The sequence below is a fragment of the Parambassis ranga genome, chromosome 22 (assembly GCF_900634625.1).
Source record: "Parambassis ranga chromosome 22, fParRan2.1, whole genome shotgun sequence".
Lineage (NCBI taxonomy): Eukaryota > Metazoa > Chordata > Actinopteri > Ambassidae > Parambassis > Parambassis ranga.
The window spans coordinates 3,353,686-3,380,710 of NC_041042.1; the positions used below are offsets into that span (position 1 = coordinate 3,353,686).

Genomic DNA, 27,025 nt, shown 5'->3' on the forward strand with positions numbered 1-27,025 from the left:
TTTGGTGATTTTATTTCTTCTTTTGATCTTTATGCCTCCACAAAACAACTTATTTGAATTTCTTTCCAGGAAATCGTTGACATTTTACTGGTTTATTGCCTTGTATTGTTAAAATCTTTAATCATTAAGCTACAAAAAAATAAACCTAGTCTGTTTTATTATTCTACATTTACACTCAAGCTGCAACCTCATTTTTAAATATTTAAATTTAAGTGTTTAAACATGCATTTTTGGATTTTTAGATGTAATGTGTTTACATGAAATTAGTTTGTTAAGCAGCAAATCTGGAGTTATGTATGATTTGTTTTTACAAACACAGGAAACAAGTTAGTTCAAGTTAGCAAACAGGAAAACAACTTGAAAACAACTTGAAGTTGCCCCAGAATGTCCTCTGTGAGATGAACATTTTGATAGTTGAATGGCTGAAATCGGTCAATGTTTTGCTGAAGATACGCTGCACCAAATAACTTACGGAAGAAGAAGAAGAAGAGGGTGAAGAACAAGAGTTTGATTGCCTAGCAACAGCAATCAAACTAAATAAAATCCTTTTTACATTACAGGAGACCAAACTTTAATCTGGACTGTAGGTTCTGTGTAGACGTTTATATATACTGGCCTCCCTGTGCACCTGTTTACAGTTCAGAACAAATGTTCACAGCAGTAATTTAATACTTGAAGAGGACATACAAAAGGCTGATTTATGAAAAAAAAAAACAAAGACAACTGCTGAAGTTTTTCAGGAAGCCACAAATGAAAAAAAAAAAAATTCAAACGTCTTCAGTTACAACCTGCTGGAAAATCGTTGCCATATCATTGTTTTGTAGTTACACATGACTCATTATTATTTATAATCTCTCCTTTTTTTGTATTCACCATGATTTAGTTTCATCTTTAGTCCACATGTTATTAGCTAAACACATTCATTACACTGTCTGGTAAAACATTTGTTTCCTATTGGTTCACATAAAGAAGGCAGATATATCTGAATCCCCCCTTATTAAAGGCACTGATGATGCAGAGCAGTCACTCACTGCCGTCTGTGCTTGTACAAGAGAAGGAGGCGTCTGAGGAGGACAGCCGGAGAGTCCGTGGGACAGGTTCAGTCTCTGTGAGCCCGTCCAGGTCTGAGTCTGTACCGTTACGATCGTGAGGATAATCGCTGCAGTCTGCAGAGTTCTGATTAGTAAATAAGACTGCCTCTTGATTTTTGTCAGTATTTTTTGAGTCTGGTGGATCAAAGCTGTCCCGTGAATTCGGCACCCCTTCACACACAGTAACACCACCTTCAAGTCTTCTTATTTCAGAGTCAGGCAGGCCCTTCACTGTGACCTCATCGTTCAAAGCTTTTCGAGCTGATGGTGAGTCTGTACCATTCTCAGAAAAAGCACCACCCAGCAACACATGGGAACTACAGGGGTCCCCTGAAGATGCCGGGCCGACAAATCCAACAAAGTCTCCACTGGAGGTAAAGCGGAGACCTTCAACCGCTTCACTGTGCGGTTCAGCCACCTGATCTTTGTTTCCCCTCTCCTCTTCCTCCTCCTCCTCTTCCTCCTGCTGCTGCTCAGAGGTATCAGCAGTCACATCGTCGCTCTTCATCTCTTGAAGAGTGCCATTATCCTGGTTCTCATCTCCTCCTTGTGCAGGCAGATCTGGACCCCTCTGAGGTGGAGCTGGCGGGGCGTCACCTGAAGCCTGGCTCTGAGGTGGGGTTTTCGGTCGCACCGTCTGGTGACACATGGGGCAAGTTTCCTGAACATACAGCCACTTGCGGAGGCAGTTTCCATGGAAGAAATGTCCACAGTATGTGATCACAGCAGAGCTCATTTCCTGAGAAGAGACACATCTGGATTTAGAACAACACCTCTGCACTAAGCATGGTCATAAGAACACCAGTGTATTCATGTAAATAACATGTTTATTATGCTAATTTTTCAGAAATATCTAGTGTCTCCCATGTTGCCTGTTGCTGTGTTACAGTAGTGCCTTTCAGGGGTATCATCTTCTCTATCAACATTTTCTGCAGCTGCTTCCTTGACAGGGACAGGAAAAGGATAAAAGGTTTTTGAAAAGGAAAGGAGTGTCTGACCCGTACAAGAAGAGGAGGAGCCTAACTAGAAACACAGGAATAACATGGAGTTAAACAAGGATAAGCTTAATTACTGCTACATTTTATATTGTAAATACTCCAATTTACAGGTTTTTGGCTTTTTTAAAATGTATTTATTTCATGGCCAAGATTCCAGTGACGTTAGTCCCCAGCCTTCAGTGTGTCATATAAGCCCTGCAGTGACCCGCTCATGATGGGATGACTGACCTGGAAGCAGATGGAGCAGACGTCGTTGTGTTGCTGCAGCTGCTCAGCTGTGGCTCTGGGGAGAGAGTTGATCTTCTTAGCCGCTTCCTGCCTGAGCAGGAAGCTCCTCCAGCCAGACTGAGCTCTGAGCCAGACGTTGAAGTATGAATGGATGATAATGACAGAAGCCCCCATCCAGCTCCACTCCCCAAACAGCGACTCCCAGGTTCCGTAAGCCACCACGCAGAGCGCCACCACAAACTCCAGCACCCTGCTGACAGCGTTCACCCAGTAGATGATTTCATCCAGGCTCTCGATTGGGTCGCTGCGGAACAGCTCCACCATGAACAGGAAGTAGATCAGCATAGTGCCTGTAACCTGAAAAAAAACTTTTCTTGAACATATTTTGTTGCGGCTTTAATATTGATGTTTTAATGTGTTGTGTGCAGTGGTGGGATGTAACTAAGTATTTGTACTTAGTTACTGTACTTAAGTAAAAAAATATATTATGTATTAATACTTTATTTTACTTTATACTTTACTTAAAGTAAAATACTACTACTACTAAGTAATAATACTATTAAGTATAATACTTTATACTTTTACTCCATTACATTTTGCAGCTACTATCTGTACTTTCTACTCCACTACAAATTTTAAAATGTCTGTCGTTACAAGTACATTTATGAATACAGTGGTGTTCATACAGCTGTGCTGGACTGATGTGAGGTCAGACATGAAGATGGTGTCACACTGCCAGCTGTGTTTCTATAATGAGCCTCAGTCATGACGCCGGTGCTCTGGCTCAGTTAGCTAACTAGCTAGCTAGCTAACAATCTACAGCAGGAACACTGACACAGTAAAAATGGTGAATGCCTATTTTTCTATTACCAGCCTCTCAGTTCACTTGATGCCCACAGCCTGCCTCATGACACACAGACCTGTCCATAGCTGCTTCTGGACTGAACATGTACATTAACTACACATGGTTCATTTTAATTTTAAAGGTAGGGTAGGACATTTCATTCTGATGCACTTTTTGTTAAATTACTGTAACTTCTCTTTTCAATCCGATAGCAACCAATTAGTTCGGCAGTTTCTCATTAAAATGAAGAATATGAATCATCTGTGGAAGCTATAAAACACTAAAAACATCAGCCAATCCTCCGGGTGGACCCTGTGCGGAGTATTGGCTGGTTGTCACTCTCTTCCTGCTCTGCGCGCACCAGAGAGGTACATGCATGATGGCCGAAGTCACAGACCGCAGCTCGTCTTCAGGTAATGCGCGTCCATGTGATTGGGAGGCGTGGCTTCGGGGTGAGCTCCGAGAGAAAGGGGCGTGTGTTTACTTTCGAAATCTGGCTGACTCTCACTGAGTTTTCAAAATCTCCTACCCTACCTTTAACATGATTTCTTTGATTATTTTAACCTGTTCAGATCCTTTGTAATGGCAATCAATAATATATATTCAGTGTGTGAGTACTTTTACTTTTAGTACTTTAAGTACATTTAAAAGTACTTAAGACTTTTACTTAAGTAGGATTGTTGATGTAGCACTTCTACTTTTACTTAAGTATATATTTTGCTGGGTATTTGTACTTTTGCTTCGGTACTTCCTCCACCAGTGGTTGTGTGTGATGTTTTATTTATGTGTTTGTTGATCTACTGTTGTGAATAAATTGGTATTGTGTGATAGAAGACATAAAGTGCTGAAGTTGGTGTGTAAAAAATGTGGAATATTAGTAAAACCACAAGGGGGCAGCAAACACTATTGTCATTACATCCGCCTACAGTGAACTATGCCTTTTATATTCCTTCATTACATTTTTGGTATCTTTAGTATTCTATAAGTCAAAATATAAAATCTCTACCTGAAGTGAGGTGAGCATGCAGCTGGACACCAATATAAGCAGCCAAAAGTCCATGTGGAAGAACTGGGAGATTTTATAAGCCATTAACACTGGGAAAACCAGCAGAATCAGACACATGCTGAGGCCACGGAAATGTTTCCACAGGCTCCTAAAGACAACACAAAAGAAAGTGTTTGAATTGTGTTTAATGTTTTTTTAGCTCAGCTTCTACCCACTAAAAGCAGCGTTACCTGTTGCGTGATGCCCCCAGGGCTAGAATAACTGGGTCTGTTATTTCGATCATTGACTGCAGAGTTGAAGTTACCACGATGAAGAGGATGATGCTGAGGAGGAAGGTGCGCTGCAGTGCCTGCATATCCAATAGACCTGTCTGAAGGGCAAGCAGCAGCAGAGTGACGCCCTCAGTCACGCCTCTGAGAACAACGACAAAAAAACTGAGGTTAAATACAGTTGTATAATGACAATTTAGAGAACTGTAGCAAAAGTGCAGCTTCTCTCTTCTGTCATGGATATTTATAGCAGGTTGAAGCCAGTTTTACATAAGATTCATGAGTAGATACAGACCAAGAGATGAAAGAGGGTGACTTAAGAACATAAACACATGTGCATATAAATGTCGATACTGCTCCATGACTGCTAGATCTTTAAAGAAGCAAATTAGTTTTACCAACTTTAAAGCCCAGGCACGATCTCTTATTGTTGGATTAAACAAAAAACCCACCAAAGTGGGCTGATCTGGTCTTACCTGTGCATGACGTTCTCATTCTGAACAGCTGCATAACCTCCCAGATAGAACTTGCATAGGTTGAGCAATCCAAGAGCCAGATAGGACACCACAAAGGCGAGACCCAGAAGAGAGTACGGTGTGGCACAACATTCAGAGACACTGCAGGGTTGAGTAAGCCCAGAAAAAAAGAGCAACACCAAATTAAAAAAACTAAAAACAAGAAGCGTAATGTCAGGAACAAAGTCGCACATTTAATCACATCACACCTCGTGAGCAGGAAGAACATGATTCCCTGATGGGTTGCTGAGGTGCCGGCAGACATGGTGTCTGAGCACAGCTGCACGATGAACAGAACAAACCAGAAGACACTGAAGAGCAATGGAACGGCAAACTGGTTCCACAGGGAGATTCCCACTGCCAGAAGTCTGTACAGCTCAATCACCTAAGGGACAGGGAGCAGATGACACAACAAGGAGAGTTAAAAAAAAAAAGGTGAAAAAACAAGCTGTACACAGCCTGTCACAGGGTTTCAGATACCTCCAGGTGAAGCAGCTCTGAGTAGGCAGCCCTTGCGAGCCTATATGGCACGAAGATATTTGAAAGGAGGAACACTGCGATCCCAGCTCCAGTCAGGCCCATGGAGAAGGTATTAACAGTTAGCAGCGTGGTATGAGGGGCAGGAAAGAGCCTGGCCAGCAGGGGTAGCATATGAGTGGAGAACAACCACACCTTTCTGGTCTTCATCAGGAAGGCACACAGCGTGCTGAGAATGATCTGACCTGCAAAGACAGTGAGGTATACCCTTAACTGTGGCATTTATTGTGAAAGAATATGAGGGCTTTTTAGAATATAAGCCTGTATGTATTTACATGCAAGGTTGGGATTGGTACTCACTGGTCATTGAAGAGACAAATCTGTTGAAAGCTAACGAATCAAGGTAGACTGCTCCTTCATAACCATACTGCAGCTCCTCACGAACATAATCCCTGAAGAAAGATCAGAAAAAAACACTATTGTGTACTCAGGTTTTGAGACGTGTTTACAAGAAAGTGTGTTTTAAGGAGCAATGGCACACAGACTAAAGCTCTGCTTAAATTAGATACTGGATTGTCAGGAGAGAAACCTGAGCCCGCTCCAATAAATCTAGAAGTGTAGCTGTTGTAGTAATACTGTAAAGAATCTCACTTGGAAATCTGATGCCCCATATACAGGAGGAGGGCGGTTAGGATATGGAGGTAGAGCGTAACAATGTGTCTCAATGGCAGAACTAACACCACCACATTTAATAGATGACCTAAAAGACAAAAAGAAAAAACCCTCATGTTAGTTCCCGCCCACGTTTCAAAGAAGAAGAGAATCACACGAGAAAGCAGGAAAGATACACAAACACACACACCTCCGACACATATATCACTGTCTGTCACATTTGTGTGTGTGTTTTACAATTGTCAGTGTCTACAACAATTCAGACATTGTTGACTTTCCTTATCAGGCTGACAAAGCAGTCAGAATGACACAATTGGGTGATGTCCAGGTGTATTGATCAATTAAAATGTAGGGCAGTATTAAATAGAAGTATGTTAATGTGGTTTACATTGAAATCTTCAAAACAGATGTATTTTACATAGCATACAGAGCGTTTTTCTGTTCTACATGATAACTTTTGTTTTTACCGGTCGATTGCAAAATATGATACCGATGCATCCTGTATGTGACTGACGAATCATATATTGTTTATAAAGTTAAAATTAATTTCTGAATTTCCAAGATGCATGGTACAGCTGACCAGTAGTGCACACAGAATCCCTGAAATGATAGATAGATGGACAGATAGGACACAGAGAGCAGACATAGCCCCAACCCTTCACACAAACACTACATAAACTTACCAAGATAGTACATGTTCCAAATGACATATTTGTATTTGAAGAGCATGTCTTCATTTTTCGCCTTGAGGTGCTCCGTTAAACCTTCAATGTCACATTTGTACAGCAGGTCCAGCAACAGTATGCTTGGCACCCTGAGGGCAACGTTGGCCAGCTCTACCAGAAGAGACATCTCGATTCACTTGGACGCGTCTGTCACATGCTGTTAGCTAAACGTCTCTCTGTACAGGACGAAGGCTCCAAGCGGCTTCACCACTGTTCTGTTCGTCGTCTTGTCATCTGAAAAATACATAAAAACACACAATTTAATCCACAGAAGCGGAACAGAGTGAGTATGTCCACTACGAGCCGCTAGGTCAATTTTTTAGCTATGAATTCCCGGTTTGGTGTCCCCATTTTAGCCATTATATATAGAGAGAGGAAATACACTAAATATCCCAGAATTATCACAAGGTTTTTCCAGGCAGCTGCTGTTTATAAAGTCATAGTGTTTCACTTACTTCGCACAGTGACAGACATCACATCCGAGCAGCCATTTGCTAGCTAACGCTAGCTGCAGCTTGAGGCTAGCTTTCACAGCGAGCAGGCACATGATTTCATCACAGTGCACGTGTAATGTGTTCAGTTTTCTGTAACTTCCACCTCTGGGAGCTAGTTGGGAAAAACCTTTACCAAAAACAATAAATTAAATGAATGAAATTCAGCGATACGACAGAAAGTAAAGAGACTAAACTGCAATGTTATGATTCCAGTCGCTTGCGTGGCCATTTCCTGTGGACACGTCATATCAAAAATGAGCCAATCAGATTCGGATATTCTTGATTTCAAAATAAAAGCGGCGTCACCTCAAAAAAGAAAGTAAATACTTCACACTGCCTTTGTTTGTAGCAATATGGTGCAGTTTTATTGTTCCTACTTGTTATTTTTGCCTGCAAAATCCAGAAATGTGATTATAAACTACAACTTAGTAGTATTTGTTTGTTGTACACATGCATCCATCTTTCAGGCTTTGTCTGATTGTTTTCAGCCCTCGAAGCTCTGCTGTCTTTAAACAAGCAAACAGAAGATCATCTTGTCTATAGAAACATTAGTTATGAAATTAAATTTCCAGAGCAAGCATAGAACAGAGTTTCTCTTGTGGCTGGATCATGACATTTGGCTTTGAAGTGCACAACCACTGCAGCTGCAGAAAGACAAAAACAGGTGACTAATATAAAGAACGTGCATTTCCTGATTGTGTGGGCTTATCTCGGTACTTTTAACTGTCAGACAGGAAGCCCTCTTTTCTTTCATTCAACAAAGCTACTATGAATAAAAAAAGGCAGTGTAGTTTATTTTATTTAACCCCTGTTACATAAATAAACTCCTAAGTGCTTCAGAGTGCTACATGTTTATACAAATGTGGTCATGTGTTATGGGCGGTCAGGTGTGCTGTCTTAGCTTTGCTGAAGAGATTCAGCAAAGAGTCATTAAAATGCTCTCAAACAGAGACGGACGGGACGAAGCTGAGCCAAACGTGGTGGGAACACAAACACAGGCTGCCTGGCTGTATGGACTGTTTATGTCTGAGAACAAATCATATACAGTGTACAGGATGACTCTGTTGTCTTTAATCCCATTTTGTGAGTAATAACTGTGAGGAGTTAGAGTCATGCTGTAACAAATCTCTGCTTGTCTTTAAATATTAAAACAAAATGAAGCCCACAGATATGATAAAAATGAGTCAGTCTGTGGTTAATATTGTCTCAGCTGTTTTGTATTTGATGTTTTTCATTGGAAATGTGGTATGAATTCTTCTGAAGAGTTACCAATGTGGCCAGGGGATGAAGATTCAGGAAAACAACAGGCAGAGAAGAAAAAGTGTTTCTCATAGAGCAGCAGGAGGAAAAGGTGGATTACATCACATCGTCTAAAGACAACATGACCACCTGGCAGACGTGATGAGACATCTTCTTTACAAATAAACAGAAAATACACTTCGCACCACCAAATATCCTAAACTTTAATCAATACATACGAATACCTGCTCACTGACAGTGCATCCTGCTGAAACCATCTGTGACAGGATGCACCTGCCAGACAAAATATCAACCTTCAGTTCAAACTAGATCCTGCAAATGTGCTGCATGTGTGGTTAAAACATGCACATCTGGAGGCACAACATCACTTTGGATGGAAATGTGGCCCCTTGTGGCCCCAACTCCACTATACAACAGACTTCTCAGCTATATGGACTCACTTTAATCCCAGATAAGAGCATTTTTGTTTAGCGTGGACTGCAGAGCTCACCATGATCCTAACAGTGGGATAATAAACCTTCCTTATCCTCCTGTTAACTGTTACATTGCACAACACATTTGGATTTTTTGTGCATCATTCATTCTTCAGCCTGACCACAAACCAGCAAACATGCAGCCAAACCTTTAACCATGAGACATAAATGGGTCACTGGGGCACATATTGTCCACATTATGTAAAGTTCAGCTCTTGTTGAATCACATTTTCTGTGGGACTTGAGTTGGAATTTTTGGAAAGGAGGGAGGGGAGGTGGGATTGAGGAGGAGGAGGAGGAGGAGGAGGGATGTGGATGGAGGTCTGGCTCTGTCATCTCCACATAAACTGGCTGGGGAATTTTTCCCCCCTCACTCTGAGGCTGCAAACAAAGAGCAACATGGGAAAGTCATTGTGCACGCTGGCTGCTGCTGCACTTCTTCTGGGAGTGTTTTCACATGCAGCCGGAGCTCTGACAAACGATGCAATTACCGAGAGTAATTTATTATTCAACTTCACAACAACAACTGCTACAGCTACAACTGCTGCTACAACCACAGCTCCAGCCGGGACCTTGAAGTGGACTGAAGCTGTCACTGTGGTGGAGGAAGGCAGTGACGGAGCGGCTCCAACAACAGCAAAGACAACGTTGTCCACTAGTACTGTCAGAGACACACAGCTGGACACCAAAGACCACAGCAAAGAGAGAGAGGACACAAACAACAACAGCAAAGCAGAAGAAAATGAAGAAGAGGAGGAGAAGCCAGAGCTGGGTAGGACAAGAACTCGAAATCAAGCTTCATTAAATGTGTGAAGCCAGAGAGACTTGATGTTAATTAAAGCAGCTGTGAATTAATGATGCCTTCAGGGACACTCTCTGCTTTACTGCTCAGCTCTGTACTTGCAAACCTGAATCATTGTTTCATGTCATGTTGAATTTCAATGAACATATTTTGCAATACTCACGTTTAAATACCTTTTATAAAAGTGAACAAACAGAGCTGGTTGACCTGTCAGCACAGGTCGTCTTTGTGATTGATGGGAATGTTTTTGGTTGTTCCCAAAACCACTGTGCACTGTGCTCTCCTTTTTGGCCCTCCAGTGTGTCTCGAATTACACTTAAACTCCCCATGGATTCACTTATCTACAGCTCCCTCCACTGCCCAGCACAAGCAGAAGAGGAAGAGGAGGAGGAGGAGGAGGAGGAGGAGATGAGGGCCTCCAGACTTCCACTGAACTGACCCAGGATGATTAGAGATCTTCAACATAACCACCATAGTTTGCTTACTCAGCGAAACCAGAGAAACAGAGAGAAAGTTTAACCCCTCACCAGCCAGGGCTGCTTCTACATGTGCAGACAAGAGGAAGATTTTTATCTCCTGACTGCTTGTTGTTTCACCTCCAGCCTGTCCTCCCCTCGGCCTGGAGTCCCTGCGGGTTGACGACAGCCAGATTCAAGCCTCCTCCTACCAGCGCATGGGTCTGGGTCCTCACAGAGGGAGGCTGAACATCCAGGTCTGTGTGTGATCTAACGTTTCTGCTAGCTTTGGTAGATATGAGTTCTTCTTTGGAGGAAGTACCATAATGTGGTGCATGCAGAGCCAGAAGTGCAGTTTATTATCCCCGTCATGCACGCCTCTGGTTCTGCAGTCTGAAAGCAATTATTTTACAATCAGGTCAGACTCTTATGCAGCGCTACACATAGAGGCAGGAAGCTGCTGTTACAGTCTGTTCAATGGATGACTAATGTTGTTTTTTTTAGTCTGGCATTGAAGACGGGGACCTATACGATGGAGCTTGGTGTGCAGATTACAAGGACAGGCAACAATGGCTTGAAGTGGACGCCATCCACCTCACCTTGTTCACCGGAGTCATCCTGCAGGGGCGAAACTCCATCTGGAGGTCAGGTAGTATCAGAATTAAACACACCTGCAAAGATGCAGAGGAGTTTGGGGGATTAGCAGCTATGAAAATAACATATTTCTTCACCCTCTCAATGTCTACATGTTACAGTTGGGACTGGGTTGAAAGCTACAAAGTTCAGCTGAGTAACGACTCAGTGAACTGGCAAACATGCATGAATGGGACGAAAGAAGCGGTAAGAACTCAAAGTTACAGCTCCTCTAACTCAGACTCAGTCCTTTTTTTTCTTTGACTCCACATGTGTTGGCTCATATTTTGGAAAATCAGATTTCTGTCCAAGGAACTGAAGGTGAAAAAAAAATCTGTGCACAGTTTTTTTTAATTTCATATAAAAACCTCCACACTGGCTAAGGAGGTCGAGTTCTTCACGGTTATTGTTGACTTCTTTTTAGCCGATATCAGCAGATTTAATTATACTTTGGTGTACGTTGGTGTAAATCCAGATCCAGAGCCTGTGAAGGCTGCACTCAGGACTAGTGGATCACTAGTGGAGTAATACATGTAAACTGATAATAGAATCCAGCCTTTGTCCACTGTGACACGTCAAAACGATCCAATGTCAGCATGCCAATATATGCTAATGTCCCTTTGATTGAACAGATATTTGAGGGGAACCAGAATCCAGAAACTCCAGTTCTTGGACTCCTTCCTGTTCCCACTCTGGCTCGTTTGATCCGCATCAACCCTCAGACCTGGTACTCCAACGGGACCATCTGCCTCAGGGCAGAGATCCTCGGCTGTCGTGTTGATGGTAGGCAGAGTTGGTGTGTGTCGGTTGATAACAAGAAACTGACCGGTTGTTGAACCTTCATGTGCTGTTTCATCGTAGGTCCATCTGACCCCTACTCATCAGACCGAGACGCAAAGGACGCTCTGGACTTCAGGCACCACAACTACAAAGAGATGAGGAAGGTCAGAGCCAAACACATGATGAGTAACACCGCTTTCCGTAAACTCAGACTCATTAACTCTGTACTCAGCTTTAACCCTTTCTCATCCTGAAGCTCATGAAGTCTGTGATAGAGGAGTGCCCGGACATCACCCGCGTCTACACCATAGGGAAAAGCTACATGGGCCTCAAACTCTACGTCATTGAGATCTCAGATAACCCTGGCACACATGAACTTGGTAAAACCTTTTTAAAATTCTGGACCAGAGTTCATAGTGTTTCTCAAGATTCCCTGCAGCTCAGAGGCCCGGGTCGACATCCACCAGTGTTTACACAGCCCGGGTTCTGCTGCAGAACCACACAGAGAGGCAGGGGTGTCTCGGAGAGAAGGCCTCTCTTACATAAACAAACTGAATCTTTGTGATTTTGTCTTCAGATGCAGCGCTTAAAAGTGATTTTCAGTCCCACTGCATCTGCCAAAAAGCATAAATAAATTAAGTGTGGTTCAGCTTCTCAGACAAATTGCATGAAAACATTTCAAAATTGCTTTACTTCTAAAAGAAGATAAGGGGGGGGTTCATGTTTTTAAGGAGGCGGGCACTGCACATGATTCTTTTTAAAAGATTCTTTTGTGGTCAATCCCTGGGCAAACACAGGAAGCTCCAGTGAAGTGAATTCATCTCCGGTGTCCCTCCTCAGGTGAACCAGAGTTTCGTTATGTGGCTGGGATGCATGGGAACGAGGCTCTTGGCCGAGAGCTGGTCCTGAACCTCATGCAGTACCTGTGCAAGGAATACAAGAAGGGCAACCAGAGAGTGGTACGGCTGGTCACTGAGACGCGGATCCACCTGCTGCCCTCCATGAACCCCGATGGATATGAAGTAGCCTATGACAAGGTGGGTGATGCTTGAATGAGGGTATTTCCTGTGTTTTTTTATTTACTTTAAGCCATCCTTTGTACCTGACAGGGCTCTGAGCTAGCCGGGTGGGCAGAAGGACGATACAGTTTTGAAGGAATCGACTTGAATCATAACTTTCCAGATCTAAACAACATTATGTGGAACGCCCAAGAGAAAGCAGGGGACCCATCCAAAGTCCCCAACCACTACATCCCCATCCCAGAGTACTACACCAAAGAAGATGCTATGGTAAGGAGGACACCATTTCTGTTTACTTTGGCACCCCCTGGTGTTCAAAGAGGAGCACACGTCTTACGGAGGAGCCGGACTGTGCTCTGTAAATTTATGATGTGCTACTGCATACATTTCAGAGAAGAGACAATAGGACCATGTCCTAAAAACTGTCCCATCTAATAATGAAGGTGACCCCGAGGACACTTTGGTAAAAGGAATATCATATTTCAACTTTATTGGCATGCATGCCGCAGATCAGGAAGTTATTTCAGAGCCAAGAAACAGCTTTTTTCCTGGAAGCCAAAGCATTTTCATTCAGTGCCTGGAAACAGTGCAGGATTTCCTGACACCCAGTCTGAAGATTGAAAAAAGAAATCTATTGTTTTCTTTGTATCCTTTGAACTCATGTATCTAATCTGCCAACCCCTCAGATTTATTTTGTGCCACTTTAAAGTGGTAAACTGGGCTAAATCACCCAAAAAAAACTAACAAAATAATACTGATGCAGCCACTGAAGGTCATTTAGGTTTTAAACCCACCCCTTCACCTGCACCCAGGTAGCACCGGAGACACGTGCCATCATCAGCTGGATGCAGGACATCCCCTTCGTGCTCAGCGCCAACCTCCACGGCGGAGAGCTGGTCGTCACCTACCCCTTCGACTGCACCCGTGACTGGGCCCCTCAGGAAAACACCCCAACGGCAGATAACGCCTTCTTCCGCTGGCTGGCTACCGTCTATGCCTCCACCAATCTAGTGATGGCCAACCCGGACCGCCGCATCTGCCACTACGAAGACTTCCAGTCACACAACAACATCATCAACGGCGGAGCCTGGCACACCGTCCCCGGCAGTGAGTCACCTCCGAGAGTCAGAGAACTGAGACTAGAATCATTTAAATGTCTGATTTAATGCATTCAAAATTGTGTTTACTTAAATATGCTCTAAGTTTTCTCTTATATATCCACGTTGTAGGCATGAATGACTTCAGTTACCTGCACACCAACTGCTTCGAGGTGACGGTGGAGCTGTCCTGTGATAAGTTCCCTCACGTCAGTGAGCTTCCTGTGGAATGGGAGAACAACAAGGAGTCTCTGCTGGTGTACATGGAGCAGGTCAGTGTGTGAGTGTGTGTGCAGCAATCTGTAGGAAGAAAGATGGTGACACAACTTATTCTCGTCACTCAGGTGCACAGAGGCATCAAAGGTGTGATCAGGGACAAGGTCACCAAAAAAGGGATAGCAGATGCTATAATAAAGGTGGAGGACCACGACCACGACATAAGATCAGGTGAGTTTAAATAAATATGTCACACCCACATAAAGGTCATTGCAGTGATGTTAATCAGTCTGTCCCACATGCTTGCAATGTGCACCCTCACCACTAGATGCCACTCTATCATACACATTGGTCCTTTTTTGAGACACGTGTGTGACAGTAGTCACTGAGCATTATGCTTCAATGTAGATAGGACATCCACACACCAGGGGGCACCACTGAGGGGTTAAAGGATAACAAGAAGGAGACACTTTGCCTGATTTTTGTTTCCTGTAGCTGCTGACGGGGACTACTGGCGTCTCCTGAACCCCGGCGAGTACAAGGTGGTGGTCTGGGCTTTAGGTTACCTGCCATCCATGCGTCAGTGCCACGTGGGCATGGAGCCACATGCCACCATCTGTGACTTCACCCTGACCAAAACCCCCATCGAGAGGCTGAAGGAGATCCGAGCCAGAGGAGGGAAGATCCCGCAGGACCTTCAGCTGCGTCTCCGTGCGCTCAGAATCCGGAAGCTACGCGCCAGCACCAAGGCCATCAACCAGCGCAGGGAGAGTCAGCGGCTGCGGACGAGGAAAGCTCGGTCCCCCGGAGCCTGGACGGTATGAGAGGAGGTGATACGATGGGCTGAGGATGCCTGGATTATAAATGGCAGGAGTCCAAACAGGTGACATGGCACTTGAAGAAAAGTTAAAGGAGCAGTTCACCCATTTAACAAAAACATTTTAAAGTGGCAATCTTGATGATTTTCATCCGAGTTCCTGTCTGTTGCTACATGTGTCATTTTAAAACATAAATAAGTTGCAAACGCTGCAATTGCAACTTACACCTATAGGTGGTGCCAATGAGAATGAAACAGATCTTCAAGATTGCCCCTTTAAAATACAATTGTATTTGGGTGTAATGACCCTTTAAAGCAGATTTTAAACGCACACTGTGAATTTTTTTAAACCAAAACAAGAGAACGAAAGTTTCATAAATGACAAATGTAAGCAAACATTTTTTTTTTATTCTTTTGTACATTTATTATTGAGTGGAGATTTTCAGTGTCAGCTGGCCTGATGTGTCACGTTTTTTGTCAATTGATTGTTCGACTGAAGTCCAACAGGACCAGAAAGTGTTAAATAAATATTTCTGTTATCAAGTGTCTTCATCTGAATGTAAAGAAAGTTTGAAATGTACCAAATGTCATAAGACAATTTACTCAACTCCACGCTCATCAACTTCATACAGTGCTGCTTGAAAGTTTAAATTTCATACCTACAAAGATGTGAACTATTACACTGCCATGTGATTCTTATTCTTTTATTGGTTTATTTTTTTTTTCCAACTCACAAGACAAGATTATAAAACAGAACTTCTTCTTTCGGAGCCTCTCATCACCTCGATGTCCCACTATGCTCTCTAAACCATCAGTTTTAGGACATATTGCAGGTTCTTGTCTGCCACCTAGTGGTCAATTTATCAGCAAAGTTTCAATACAGGAATGCAAAAGTTACAGAAAATTCAACAAAACAGTCAGCAGTGAAAAAGCAGCTAACCTCTTTATTTCTGTGGTAAGTACTGTTTAAGTGTCACTGCTGGGATTACTTGCTGTGTGTGTGTGTGTGTATGCAGGAAAAAACAACAACAAAAACAACAGTGCAAGAAACTCATCACCCTTCCTCCTGCTGCGAGGTGATGCACACACATCACATCCGAACTACTGAGAACATTCGTTTAACCTACAGCTGAATACAGGTTAAAGCCCGGGACTGGACCAGACTAAAACTGAAACCCGGTTTTTTTTGCAGTACCTGAAGTGAAAATAGAAACAGATAAGACACTTCTTTCTGGAAAGCTTGTGTGAATATCAGTGAGTTAAAAGCAGCAGTGGATTATCATTTAACATTCAGCTCAGTCAGTGTTTTAACTTTTACAAAAGAAATCTGTTTGTATACGATGAGAAGAAGCAATAAAGTCAACTCACTGAGCTGAAGGTGAAATGGGCCCCCTATTTGTGACATACAGAAAAACACATATTTTACAGTAAACTGAGGTACAAAGTGTTAAAAGCATCCTTTCTCATTACAAACAGGACGATGTTGTAAGCTGGGAACTACACAATCACATCTGCATCCTTTTAGCTTGAATACTTACACAACAACATCTTCTGGCAGGGAGGTACCCAGCAGCTGGTTAGCATTAGCTCATTAGCTCACATTAATGCTTTATATGTAAAATGTAACAATGTATTTTTCTTGTTTGTTTATATACAAAATTATAACTCTTAAGTGTCAGTTTTGTGGCTGCTGGACAGAACCCCGCACTTTAATGCTAAGCTAAATACTTCCCGATACCATAGGGGGCGCTGTTGCTTGACTAATACATTGTACAAGTGTCAATCTTCTCTGTGTAGACACCACATGTCGCAGTTTCAAGAAACTATGTGAGCCAACACAGGCAATAATATGGTCTAATGTCAATGCAATAGCGCCCCCTGAGGTGGGCACAAAAACACGAGCAGACAAAAAATAACCAGTATGTTTCCATAACAGCAGATGTTCTCCGTTAGTCCTCAGCTCACTACAGTAAACACATTTTGGCATCTGAGAGCTCGCCACAGAGCATAAATAAGAAAGGAGAATCTTCATAAGGCTGGTCTGCATAGTAGTATACGCTTATGTCTCTTTTTGTCTAAGTTGTCATCTACTCTGCAGTCGGACAGTACATACTGCAGCCACTTTACATGATGGTGTAACAATCAGGCGTATGCTTACAGCGGCTACTACACTGAAAACACACACACACACACACACACACACAGAAAAAGCATTGCCAGCTTGAGAACAGTCAAAGCGATTCACTCCTTAGAGGAAAACATTTATGAAAACACTATAAAAGACGGAAAGTGTGGACAACATACAGCGGAGGGGCAAAAAAACGGGGAGTAAATTAAGCTATTATCATGAGAAAACTAACTTTGTGAACTTCTGAAGAAAAAGGCCCATCTCCAGAACAAATGTGTAACTTCCTACTTTTAGTATTATTGTTTATTTAATGAGGATAAAAACACAGAATGTTGTAACAAACAAGGGATTCCTGTCTAACTAGTGATAACGTGGCCTCGGTGATGACAAAAACAATCAAATCAGACGCTGTGCTACACATAGTGCCGACATTAACACACCAATAAAACCAGTAAAAAAAAAACCTTTCATGGATGGAGACGCACGGAAGTAGGCAATGATGAGGTCCTTGAAGTCGGAGAGAGGGGTGGGGGGGGGGGGGGGGAGAGGGGGACGGGGGTCAAAGTTCAGATTGTATGAGCAGAGAAGCAGCACCTGTGAAAAAGGCATGAGCAGAGCAGAGCAGAGCAGCAGAGAGCGACACCGAATCGAGACGACCAGCGACAGACACGACAGCCTCTCTTTAGGATTATCTGTCCGTTTGCATCCTTTAGTGTTTTCGTCAGCAACATCTGGATGTTCCGTGTTCTTCTACATGAATCTTTAGTATGAAAAACAGCTGCAGTCAACTACAGTTTGCATCTTGATGAGTTCTCCTCCCTTCCTTCAGTCTGGATGGGAGTGTAGTCTGCAAAGCTCGCCTGCCTCTTCTTGTTAACTTGCTTTTTGGTTTCTTTTTTTTTTTTTTATGTGTGGGGTCAGACAGGTTGCAGTCACAGATGCAGTCCTTACCCCCCAAGTAAGTCACTGTCAGCTGAGGCCTACCACTCAATACAAGTTCAGTCTGTTTCACAGCTGTAGATCTGGGTCTAGAAGCACTTTTATTCCTTTAGGAAGGCATTTTAAAGTCAGCTGAAGCCTTAAGCATACTGATGTGTAAACCCACACAGCTGGTCCAACAAGCACTTTAAAACAAATGCCAGGAAATGTTATTTTAGGGCTTAAAAATGAATTTCCTTTAATGGTTTGATGTACAAATAGTGTGAATTCTCTACTAAAGCAGAGCAAATATCAGTTGTTAAATGCCTGATAAGTACCTCTTTGCCCAGGTCTGCAGTGCATCGTCCCTCCTCTGCTCTGGATGCTAAAACTTAGGCTGGTAAAGGGCCACGCGTCCACTGAGGCAGCCCGAGGCCAACTGGCAGTGTGTTGGGGAGAACTTGGTGGTGAGCACCACGTCGCTGTGCGAGTAGATGGAACGGATCTCCCTGAGGCAACTGGTCTGGACAGGTAGGCAGTCTGCCAGCTCGCTACAACGCTCGTCAAAGGCCAGCAGGCGGACGCCGTAGCCGTAGGGGGAGCAGATGAGCCGGCCGTCCGGGCTGAAGCACAGCTCCTTGATGTAGCCCCGACCCACGTTGGCTTCCTCGATGTAGTGGGTGAGGCGGAGAGAGCATCGGGGGGAGACCAGCGGGCGAGTGGGAGCTCCCTCCTGGAACTCATACACACACGTCCACTGGAGAGAGAGGAAGGTGGTGTCACTTTAACAACAACAGTGACAACTAACAACCAGCAGGCACATGAGGAAAATTCAGTAAAACTCTCCTAACCTCCTGGTCGTCTGTGTTGCTGGAGCAGCGGATGAGTGTGGCCCAGCCTTTTGGGTGGAGCTGCAGGGAGGTGATGCAGTTCCCTCTGTCCCTTTCTCCAGGGATCTCTGGAGTTAAAACCTCCAGGCTGTTCCTTGGAGAAAGGCCTGTGAGGAGACATCAGATGATTTAACAAGTCTTGAAACCCCACAACTGACACATATTCAGCTTTGTACCACAGCTGACTCTCACCTTCTCGATGAGGGTGAAGCTTGCTGGAGTCGTTACCCTGGCGAGGTGTACCAGCTGACCGGGACGCTGACGTGCCTCCATCTACGGAATCATAAAATAACAATCAGTCCATCAAAAACACTCATTGACTTATTCTGTGATAAAATGAGCTGACAACAAATCGTGTAATCTGACCTGAGCTGAGCGGAGTCCGCCGTGCACGCAGCATGCGGTAGCTGCCCACCTCAAGGGACTGCGTGAGGTCCAGGTCATGGAGGATGAGCAGGTACCCTGAGGAAGTGGAGATGAGCATCTTGGAACAGTCGGGCGTAAGCCGCATCCGCATCAGGTAGCGGGTGTGGAAGAACTTTTTGTGTGGGCAGCCATCCTCTGTAAACCTGAAGAAGAAAGAATATGTCATCCCATAACCCGAGAAAAATGGTTTTCAAGCTTGAAAAACAACAACAACAAACTTTCTTTATACCACCTTAAAACTTTAATTTTTTGGTAATTGTCATAAAAGACAAAATATTGACAGAAATGTAAATGAACCTGTTAGTGTCCCATGTGATAACGTTGCCGTCAAAGCCAGACGTGACGAGGAGTCGAGTGTTGGTGTCGTACTCGATGTTCTTCACCCAGCTGGCGTGACCGTGCAGCGAGCACACCTTGGAATTCAGCTTGCGGAGATCCCACAATGCAATTGTTGTGTCGTCAGAGCAGGTGGCAAACAAACGATTGTCCAAAAACCTGCACACGGTGCACAAATTTGAAACATGAATGGATCCAGACAACAGCTTTGTATTTTTTTTTTGTACAATTTGAAAGACGCACCTTATGTTGTTGACGCAGTCCTCGTGGGCCTCCGTCAGGGTTTTGATGTGTCTGGACGAGATGGGGTCGAACAGCAGGACCTCGGTCTGCTCGCAGGCCACAGTCAGCACAGACCTGAGCAGAACACACACAAAAACAAACATAAGGCACAAGACAGTGTTTTTTTTTGGCCATGTGGAACAAGAAAATCCACGATTTATGGACAACTTTCTAAAAAGTGCAACAGTAAAGCAATGTATACATATAAGCTGCTGTGATCTGATTAATAAGAGTTGATCAGTTGTCTCACTCCAATCCTAGTCTTCCACACACACACACATCCAGCTGGCACATGAGCCTACAAACCACTCTGTGACCCAGACTGGGCAGAGCTTGACCTGGTTTGGCTGCAGGATTACTTCTTACACCTGCTGTCTGCTCCAGGAGGCTTGAACCCTGCATGTGATTACCCTGAGTGTCTCTCAGGCTTGTTGGGCAATCTTTTTATTGTTACATGTGAATGCATATGTTCTAAAATACAAACACCAAAGTCCTACCCATCAGGAGAGTACTCCAGGTTGAACACCGCTCCGTGTGTGTGAGTGCTCAGGTTCACAGACTCCACGGCCGGATTCATAGAGGAGTACAAACTGGTCATTGTCCTATAGTTGTCCCTAGCTGGGTCCACAAACACCCCTCGTCTTATAGTCCTGCTCTGCAGCCATGAAAACAGGCTGTTCCCCCTGACGCAGCCGCTGTCTGTGCCTGAGCCTCCGCCGCTCCCAGTCTGCGGCTTCGGGGCCGGTTTGCTGCGGGTGTCGCTCTCTTCCAACTCGGGAGAACCCGAGTTCCGCTCCGGCCGCTCCTCACTGGTGCCCGGCGTCGAAGCCGAAACCTTCGGAGCGGTGTCATCTTCCTCGTCCGAGTCGTCAATGTCAGGGTCTTCCTCTTTGTCGGAGACCGTGCCGCTGTTGGGCCTGTCCTGCGACTCGTCACCGTCCTCGCTGTCGCTCTGGTGCTCCGAGCTCATTGTAGCTTCTCCAGCGTCCTCACAGCCTTTAGTGTTTCGGGGGTGCAGCGGGGGAAAGTAGGCTGACTCCCGGTCACCTGCCGAGCATGAATGGGTGTGTGCTCCTCCACGCCTTCAAGGTGCCATAGCAGAAGAGTTTAGCTGCACTCGTTGGGCACAATGTATTTTGTTGCCAGATTTGGCAGCGCTTTATCGCCAAACGTCAACCTACACACAGCTAGCTAAAATGCTACCGGAAAAGTGTGGATTAGCCTTCAAAATAAAAGCATGTTGTTTTTTAAAAAAACGTCTCAGCGAGCGCCTTAAATAAAAACAAAACTCACTCAAATGATACATCATTACTGCCTTTTATGTTTTGTAACTTTTTTCATGGATTCAATTTCATATCACCGAATTGAGTTTACCAAATTCATACTTTAATTTGAACGGTTCCGGCTGGTACTTGACATGTTTTTAAGTAACTTTACAGTTTTCCTCCACACCAAAACAAATGCAAATGACGTAGTTCCGCTTCCTTGTTGTCTCTTCTTGGTTGGTTGCTGCCACCTGCTGGGTAAATTCTGCTACTTCATTTGTCTATTGCCTGGTTGCAGGGATTTTACAAACAACAACAGGTAGACAGTCCATTGTTCTGGACACATGTGACTTGGAGTGAAACTTCCTGGGAAACTCCCGATACTCCTGACATGTGTGTGACGACAATATTCTTCCTCAGCCGGTTGTGTTCCTTTTTTGTTATTGTTGGGTCTTCTTTTTCTGTTTAATTGTAAACACCTAGTATTTTATTGAATAAAATTAAAATAAACTCATAAAATAACATCAATAAACGGCTGCATTTGATCACATGTGTGGTATGTTATATATACTATAAGGTGATTCTTTCAGTCTGTGTTTGGCACCAGCACAAATCGATGACAGACTCTACATGCAAATGAGGGACGTGCTGGGACGGTGGATCTGAAGCATGGAGACAGCTGCTGCGGCCACTGTGTTACACAAACAGCACGCTGCCTGGAGCCACTTTTATGTGGATGTGAAACAAAATTACAGTTTGCGTGGTGGTGGCCCTTATGTTTGCATGCCTCGACACCGTGCCCCGCTGAGTGTACGTGTGCGTGTGTTGCTGGAGAACACCCCCCTTATGAGTGCTGTTTTGCCAACTTTGCAGCAGTGCAGAAAACTTCTGTAACTATAGCAGAGGCACGAGGTGTGATTTCCATTAACTTCATCTCAATACAGTATCTATCCATCCATCTATCTATATTCTACGGTGCGCGTTTTCACCGCTGCTGGAGCAGGTGGCGACACACAGAGGGCAAATGAAGCGGACCTTCGTGCACGCGGAACACATACACTATTGTGCACGCGCACACACTTAAACAACCTGGCTAAACGCCTACAAAAAGGAGAACAAACAGCTGAAGCTTCTCGGCTGCACACAGCAAAAATGACCAGTGAGCGGGATGCTGCGCTCCATCCATGGCGTGCGTTTTTACGCACGGTGGCATCTTGGAGCTCATGCACAAAGACGCAGATGAGGAGCCTTTCTGAGTTTATTCTGACCTTGTCAACGATGTTGCCGATAGTCGCCTTCCATCAGCAAGCATCAGCTCATCCTCAGTGCCTGGACTTCGAGCCACCTTTTAAACCTCCGTGGCACCTGGAATTCTGCAGGCAGTACGAGCTGTTTGGCTGCTGCGACCAGGAAAGCGACAACGCGATCGCAGAGAGATACTGGGACATCATTGATCAGCTGGAAGTGGAGGGTTATGATCTCTGTCTAGACATGCTGAAGGAAATAATGTGCCAGGTAAACACATTTGACTCTAAATTCTTGTGCCCATTGTTCACAGACATAGCATCAGATGTCTGTTTGATAACGAGACAACTACTGATTGTGTGTTCTTATACTAATCATTGATTGTCTCCCATCCAGGAGTGTTCACCATATGCTGCCCATCTTTATGATGCTGAGGACCCTTACACACCTGTCAGAGAGCTCCCTGGTCTTTGCTTTGGCTTTTGTTCTGAGTTTCATGGCAAATGTCGCCATGTTGTGAAATATTTAACTGAGAGCAGGCTGCTGCAGGACACCTCTGAAAGGGACGTGTCCACCTTCTGCACCGTGGTGGATCTGTCTGACCAGGACTACTGCTACCCCAATGTCCTGAACAGCCCTGGCCTCAACAGCAACCTGGGTCGGGTGGTGGAAGACCCCAGGGGTTGTCTTCAGCTGTGCCTCACTGAGGTGGCCAACAGTCTGAGAAACCCGGTGCTGATGCTGCACAGCGGCGACGACACACACCGGATGTTCATCGCAGAGCAGGTGGGGTTCGTTTGGGTTTTCCTGCGTGACGGCAGCCGGCTGGAGCGTCCTTTCCTGGACATGAGCGGGGAGGTGCTGACCACACCCTGGCTGGGGGATGAGAGGGGTTTTCTAGGCATGGCCTTCCACCCCAGGTACAGAGACAATGGCCGCTTCTTCATCTACTACTCCATCCAGGTCAGGGGTAAGACGGAGAAGATCCGTATCAGCGAGATGAAGGTGTCTGCCTATGACATGAATGTGGCTGATCCTTATTCAGAGAGGTATGTCTGGGGGAGGGGGGGGGGGTCTCATAGCTGCACATATGCGACTATTATCATTCATCAAAGGCCTGTCATGGCAGCAAAGCTTGCACAAACATGTTCTAGCACAGAAAAAAAGTGTTTTCCTATAATTTGGATGCATCAACTTAATGTTTCAGGCCTGTTCTATCATCGGTTTAAGATGAACAAACTCAAAGAGGTGAAGACTGGATCAAAGCTGGCCTTGGGGTGTACTTAAGAGTCATAGCAACCACATAATTAAGTCTCAAAAGCAAGAATATAGTGTTAATGCATACATACGTACTGAAGTGAATTCCTTTTCATTTTACTTTCAGGGTAATTTTAGAGATCGAAGAGCCAGCTGCTAACCACAACGGAGGCCAGCTGCTGTTTGGTCTGGATGGATATTTGTACATCTTTACTGGAGATGGTGGAAAAGCTGGGGATCCATTTGGGAAGTATGGCAACGCACAAAACAAGTAAGACGCCTCAGGTTTCTTTGGGTCTTGTCCTGTGACCTTTGGATATAAAAGTACAGTCAACATTTGTGCCAAATTGTAAAGACATTCCCTTAAAGAGGTGCGTGGGAAAACACAATCTCTGAGTCCAAAAGCAAATCTGAGATGCTTTCTAGAGTTACAGTGACCATGACCTTTGACCTTCGACCCCCAAAGTCTTGTCACTTTAGCCTTGAATGCAGGTTTGTACCACCACTTCTGGTACCTCTGTCAAGGCAATCTTGTTATATTGTGCTAACATGATCATTTAACTCCACTTTTAACCCAGGAGCGCTCTGCTGGGAAAAGCTCTCCGCATTGATGTGGATGGAGGTGACTCCAGTAGAAGGGCGTACAGGATCCCCCCTGACAACCCTTTCATCGGAGACCCGGGGGCTCGACCAGAGGTGTTTGCGTACGGGGTCCGAAACATGTGGCGATGCTCCGTGGACCGCGGTGACCCGGTGAGCCGCCATGGCAGAGGCCGGATATTCTGCGGAGACGTGGGTCAGAACCGGTACGAGGAGGTGGACATCATCGAAAAAGGAGGAAACTACGGGTGGAGAGCTAAGGAGGGCTTCGAGTGCTATGATATGAAACTGTGCCAGAACTCCTCCCTGAGTGAGTGAAAATCCGGAGCTATTTCTTGTCTGTTTGATGCCGTCACCACCTGGTAGTTCTGGCACCATTAACTACATTTGAGGCTTCAAAATTAAATCCAGTGTGTCTTTCTCTGCCTGAACAGATGACATCCTCCCTATATTTGCATACAGCCATCATGTTGGGAAGTCTGTGACAGGGGGATATGTGTACAGAGGATGTGAATCACCCAATCTGAACGGGCTGTACATTTTTGGAGACTTCATGAGTGGGTAAGGGGGAAGTAGCAGACTTGTTTTCTCTTGTGTCAGCTGTTGCGCATTTTTCTTAATTCAGTGTGTAAATCCATGTCAGGCGCATCATGGCGTTAGAGGAAGACAAGACGACAGGAAGCTGGAAGGAGAGGAGCCTGTGCATGGGGGATCAGAAGACCTGCTCCTTTCCCGGACTCATCAACCATCACCACAAGTTCATCATCTCTTTTGCAGAGGACGAAGCAGGTAACTTCATATGTTGAGTTAAAGGTAGGGTAGGAGATTTCATTCTGATGCACTTTTTGTTAAATTAGTGTAACTTCTCTTTACAATCCGATAGCAACCGATTAGTTCGGCAGTTTCGCATTAAAACGAAGAATATGAATCATCTGTGGAAGCTATAAAACGCTAAAAACATCAGCCAATCCTCCGGGTGGACCCTGCGCGGAGTATTGGCTGGTTGTCACTCTCTTCCTGCTCTGCGTGCACCTGAGAGGTACGTGCATGATGGCCGAAGTCACAGACCGCAGCTGATCTTCGGGTAATGCGCGTCCATGTGATTGGGAGGCGTGGCTTCGGGGTGAGCTCCGAGAGAAAGGGGCGTGTGTTTACTTTCCAAATCTGGCTGACTCTCACTGAGCTTTCAAAATCTCCTACCCTACCTTAAACCTTTCGTTTCTAAGCGTTTCTAAACAATACTAATAAGCTGCTTTTCTTTTGTCTTTAGGTGAACTGTATTTCCTGGCGACTGCGTACCCCAGCGCCATGTCTCCGTTTGGAACAGTGTTTAAATTTATGGACCCCTCCAGGTGACACGGCTCGATCGTGATTCTGTCCAGGGCAAAAAAAAAACAAAAAACGTTAAGCTAACTCTCAAGTCACACACAGAACAGTGTTTCTTCAGGAATGCAGAACAGAATGCTAATTTCTCTTTAAACGACACCTCTGAGATAACTAAAGGGCAAACAGGGTTCAGCTGTAGACGCCGCACAGCCAGCACACCTTTCATAATAGTTATGAATGAGCTCGAACACGACACATTCTGTGGCGACTTCAGACAATCAGACATGATCCTTACAAGGTTTAGTGATTGATTTATGTACACAGGCCGCCATAAAGTATGAGATTATATCAGTTTTTTGGGGAAAAGATGGACTGAACTGCAAAACGTTTCATCTGTTGCAGGAGAGCTCCTCCTAGAAAGTGCCAGCAGAAGTCGCTCCCTGTCAAAGTGAGGGGGAAGAAGTATCCATTTGTGCCCAGAGAATGTGAGTCCCCCTCAAAACCCTCTGTACCTTTGCATTTTTACTATGTTTAATGTGTTGGTTTTAATGGCACGTGCATGCCAGACGTGTTGAAGAGGCCATTTTAAAGGTATATGTTGTTTGACTGAGCTTGTCTGATGAACAACAGCTACACAACATATCATCAGGTTTAGTTAAACTGATGTGAGGGAGGCAGAGGACTCTGTTCATGATGTCCTGAGCAGACCCTGCAGCTTTTCACGTCTATATGCTGCTATAATCACACAGGGGTCATACATAAACCTATAAAAAGCATTCTCCCTTTGTACATCAAACATATTAAAAATAGAAACAGACGAGCATTTCAAACATTCAGGCCTGTTCTCTGAGCCAAAGCTTAAAAAAAAACACGTAGCCTACACATGTGGCTGCAGCGTAAAACGGTGAAAATGGGTACTTACTGACATCTGTGCTGTTTCAGTGACCGTGCTGAACCGAAATGAGAAACCTACAAGACCACCACCAAGAAAATTCAAACTCACCACCAAACCGCCGGTGACCAGCAGCCAGGACAGACCATCGACGACAGCAGCCGCCGTGCTGATGACGACGACGACGACCATGTCGACGAGCCCTGCTGTGAGCCTGAAAGGGAAATCACCTGAAGCAAAAAATAAAAATAAGCAAAAAGCGAAGAAGAAAAACAAGCTGCTGAACAAACAGGAAACAGAAAAGAGGGAGAACACGAAGCAGCAGCAGAAGAAGAAGAAGCAGAAGAAGAAGACAGGTGCGATGGTCACAGATGACATGAAACCGAAGAGAAATCAGGCCGAGAATTTAAACAGCCTGAGAGACAACAAAATCCACACGAAGAGGAAGAGTCCTGAGAGGAAAGGAGCAGGACCGAAGCTAAAGAAACCTCCGACCTCAGTGAAGCAAACTGACTTAAATCTGCAAAGCAACACCACAACCAGGAGCCGGCTTCAGGTGAACGCAAGGAAAATCAAAACACTTTAAAAA

At 44.6% G+C, this 27,025-nt stretch overlaps 4 protein-coding genes across 5 annotated transcripts; 2 read left to right on the forward strand and 2 right to left on the reverse strand.

Moving 5' to 3' along the window:
• Positions 1 to 41: 41 nt before the first annotated feature.
• LOC114428035 (RING finger protein 145) lies at positions 42 to 7,548 on the reverse strand. The gene is made up of 11 exons (XM_028396346.1): positions 7,281 to 7,548; positions 6,784 to 7,059; positions 6,080 to 6,188; positions 5,789 to 5,880; positions 5,432 to 5,673; positions 5,161 to 5,336; positions 4,913 to 5,053; positions 4,398 to 4,580; positions 4,168 to 4,315; positions 2,318 to 2,674; positions 42 to 1,830 (listed from the first exon to the last, which is right to left on the reverse strand). Exons 2-11 carry the CDS (start codon positions 6,950 to 6,952, stop codon positions 1,024 to 1,026), a joined length of 2,424 nt encoding a protein of 807 aa, XP_028252147.1. The 5' UTR covers positions 6,953 to 7,059; positions 7,281 to 7,548; the 3' UTR covers positions 42 to 1,023.
• Positions 7,549 to 9,427: 1,879 nt separating this feature from the next.
• LOC114427195 (probable carboxypeptidase X1) lies at positions 9,428 to 15,414 on the forward strand. Its single transcript, XM_028395068.1, has 13 exons — positions 9,428 to 9,824; positions 10,457 to 10,566; positions 10,814 to 10,953; positions 11,065 to 11,149; positions 11,575 to 11,725; positions 11,804 to 11,886; positions 11,979 to 12,102; positions 12,563 to 12,759; positions 12,832 to 13,011; positions 13,554 to 13,848; positions 13,971 to 14,110; positions 14,183 to 14,285; positions 14,550 to 15,414. Exons 1-13 carry the CDS (start codon positions 9,452 to 9,454, stop codon positions 14,876 to 14,878), a joined length of 2,310 nt encoding a protein of 769 aa, XP_028250869.1. The 5' UTR covers positions 9,428 to 9,451; the 3' UTR covers positions 14,879 to 15,414.
• A 183-nt stretch (positions 15,415 to 15,597) lies between these two features.
• wdr32 (WD repeat domain 32) lies at positions 15,598 to 21,043 on the reverse strand. 2 transcript variants are annotated; one of them, XM_028395071.1, is made up of 8 exons: positions 20,349 to 21,043; positions 19,813 to 19,926; positions 19,531 to 19,728; positions 19,174 to 19,376; positions 19,000 to 19,080; positions 18,769 to 18,914; positions 18,256 to 18,674; positions 15,598 to 18,123 (listed from the first exon to the last, which is right to left on the reverse strand). In XM_028395071.1, exons 1-7 carry the CDS (start codon positions 20,819 to 20,821, stop codon positions 18,303 to 18,305), a joined length of 1,587 nt encoding a protein of 528 aa, XP_028250872.1. In that variant the 5' UTR covers positions 20,822 to 21,043; the 3' UTR covers positions 15,598 to 18,123; positions 18,256 to 18,302. The 2 variants fall into 2 exon arrangements, with proteins under 2 accessions (XP_028250872.1, XP_028250871.1); XM_028395070.1 differs by having other exon boundaries at positions 15,598 to 18,674.
• A 1,351-nt stretch (positions 21,044 to 22,394) lies between these two features.
• hhipl2 (HHIP-like 2) lies at positions 22,395 to 26,737 on the forward strand (the record flags this gene model as incomplete). Its single annotated transcript, XM_028395974.1, has 9 exons — positions 22,395 to 22,631; positions 22,758 to 23,410; positions 23,746 to 23,889; positions 24,197 to 24,528; positions 24,653 to 24,779; positions 24,862 to 25,007; positions 25,489 to 25,570; positions 25,947 to 26,029; positions 26,487 to 26,737. Coding segments are annotated over exons 1-9 (2,055 nt in total), but the record flags the coding sequence as incomplete, so codon positions are not given.
• Between the last annotated feature and the right edge of the window lie 288 nt (positions 26,738 to 27,025).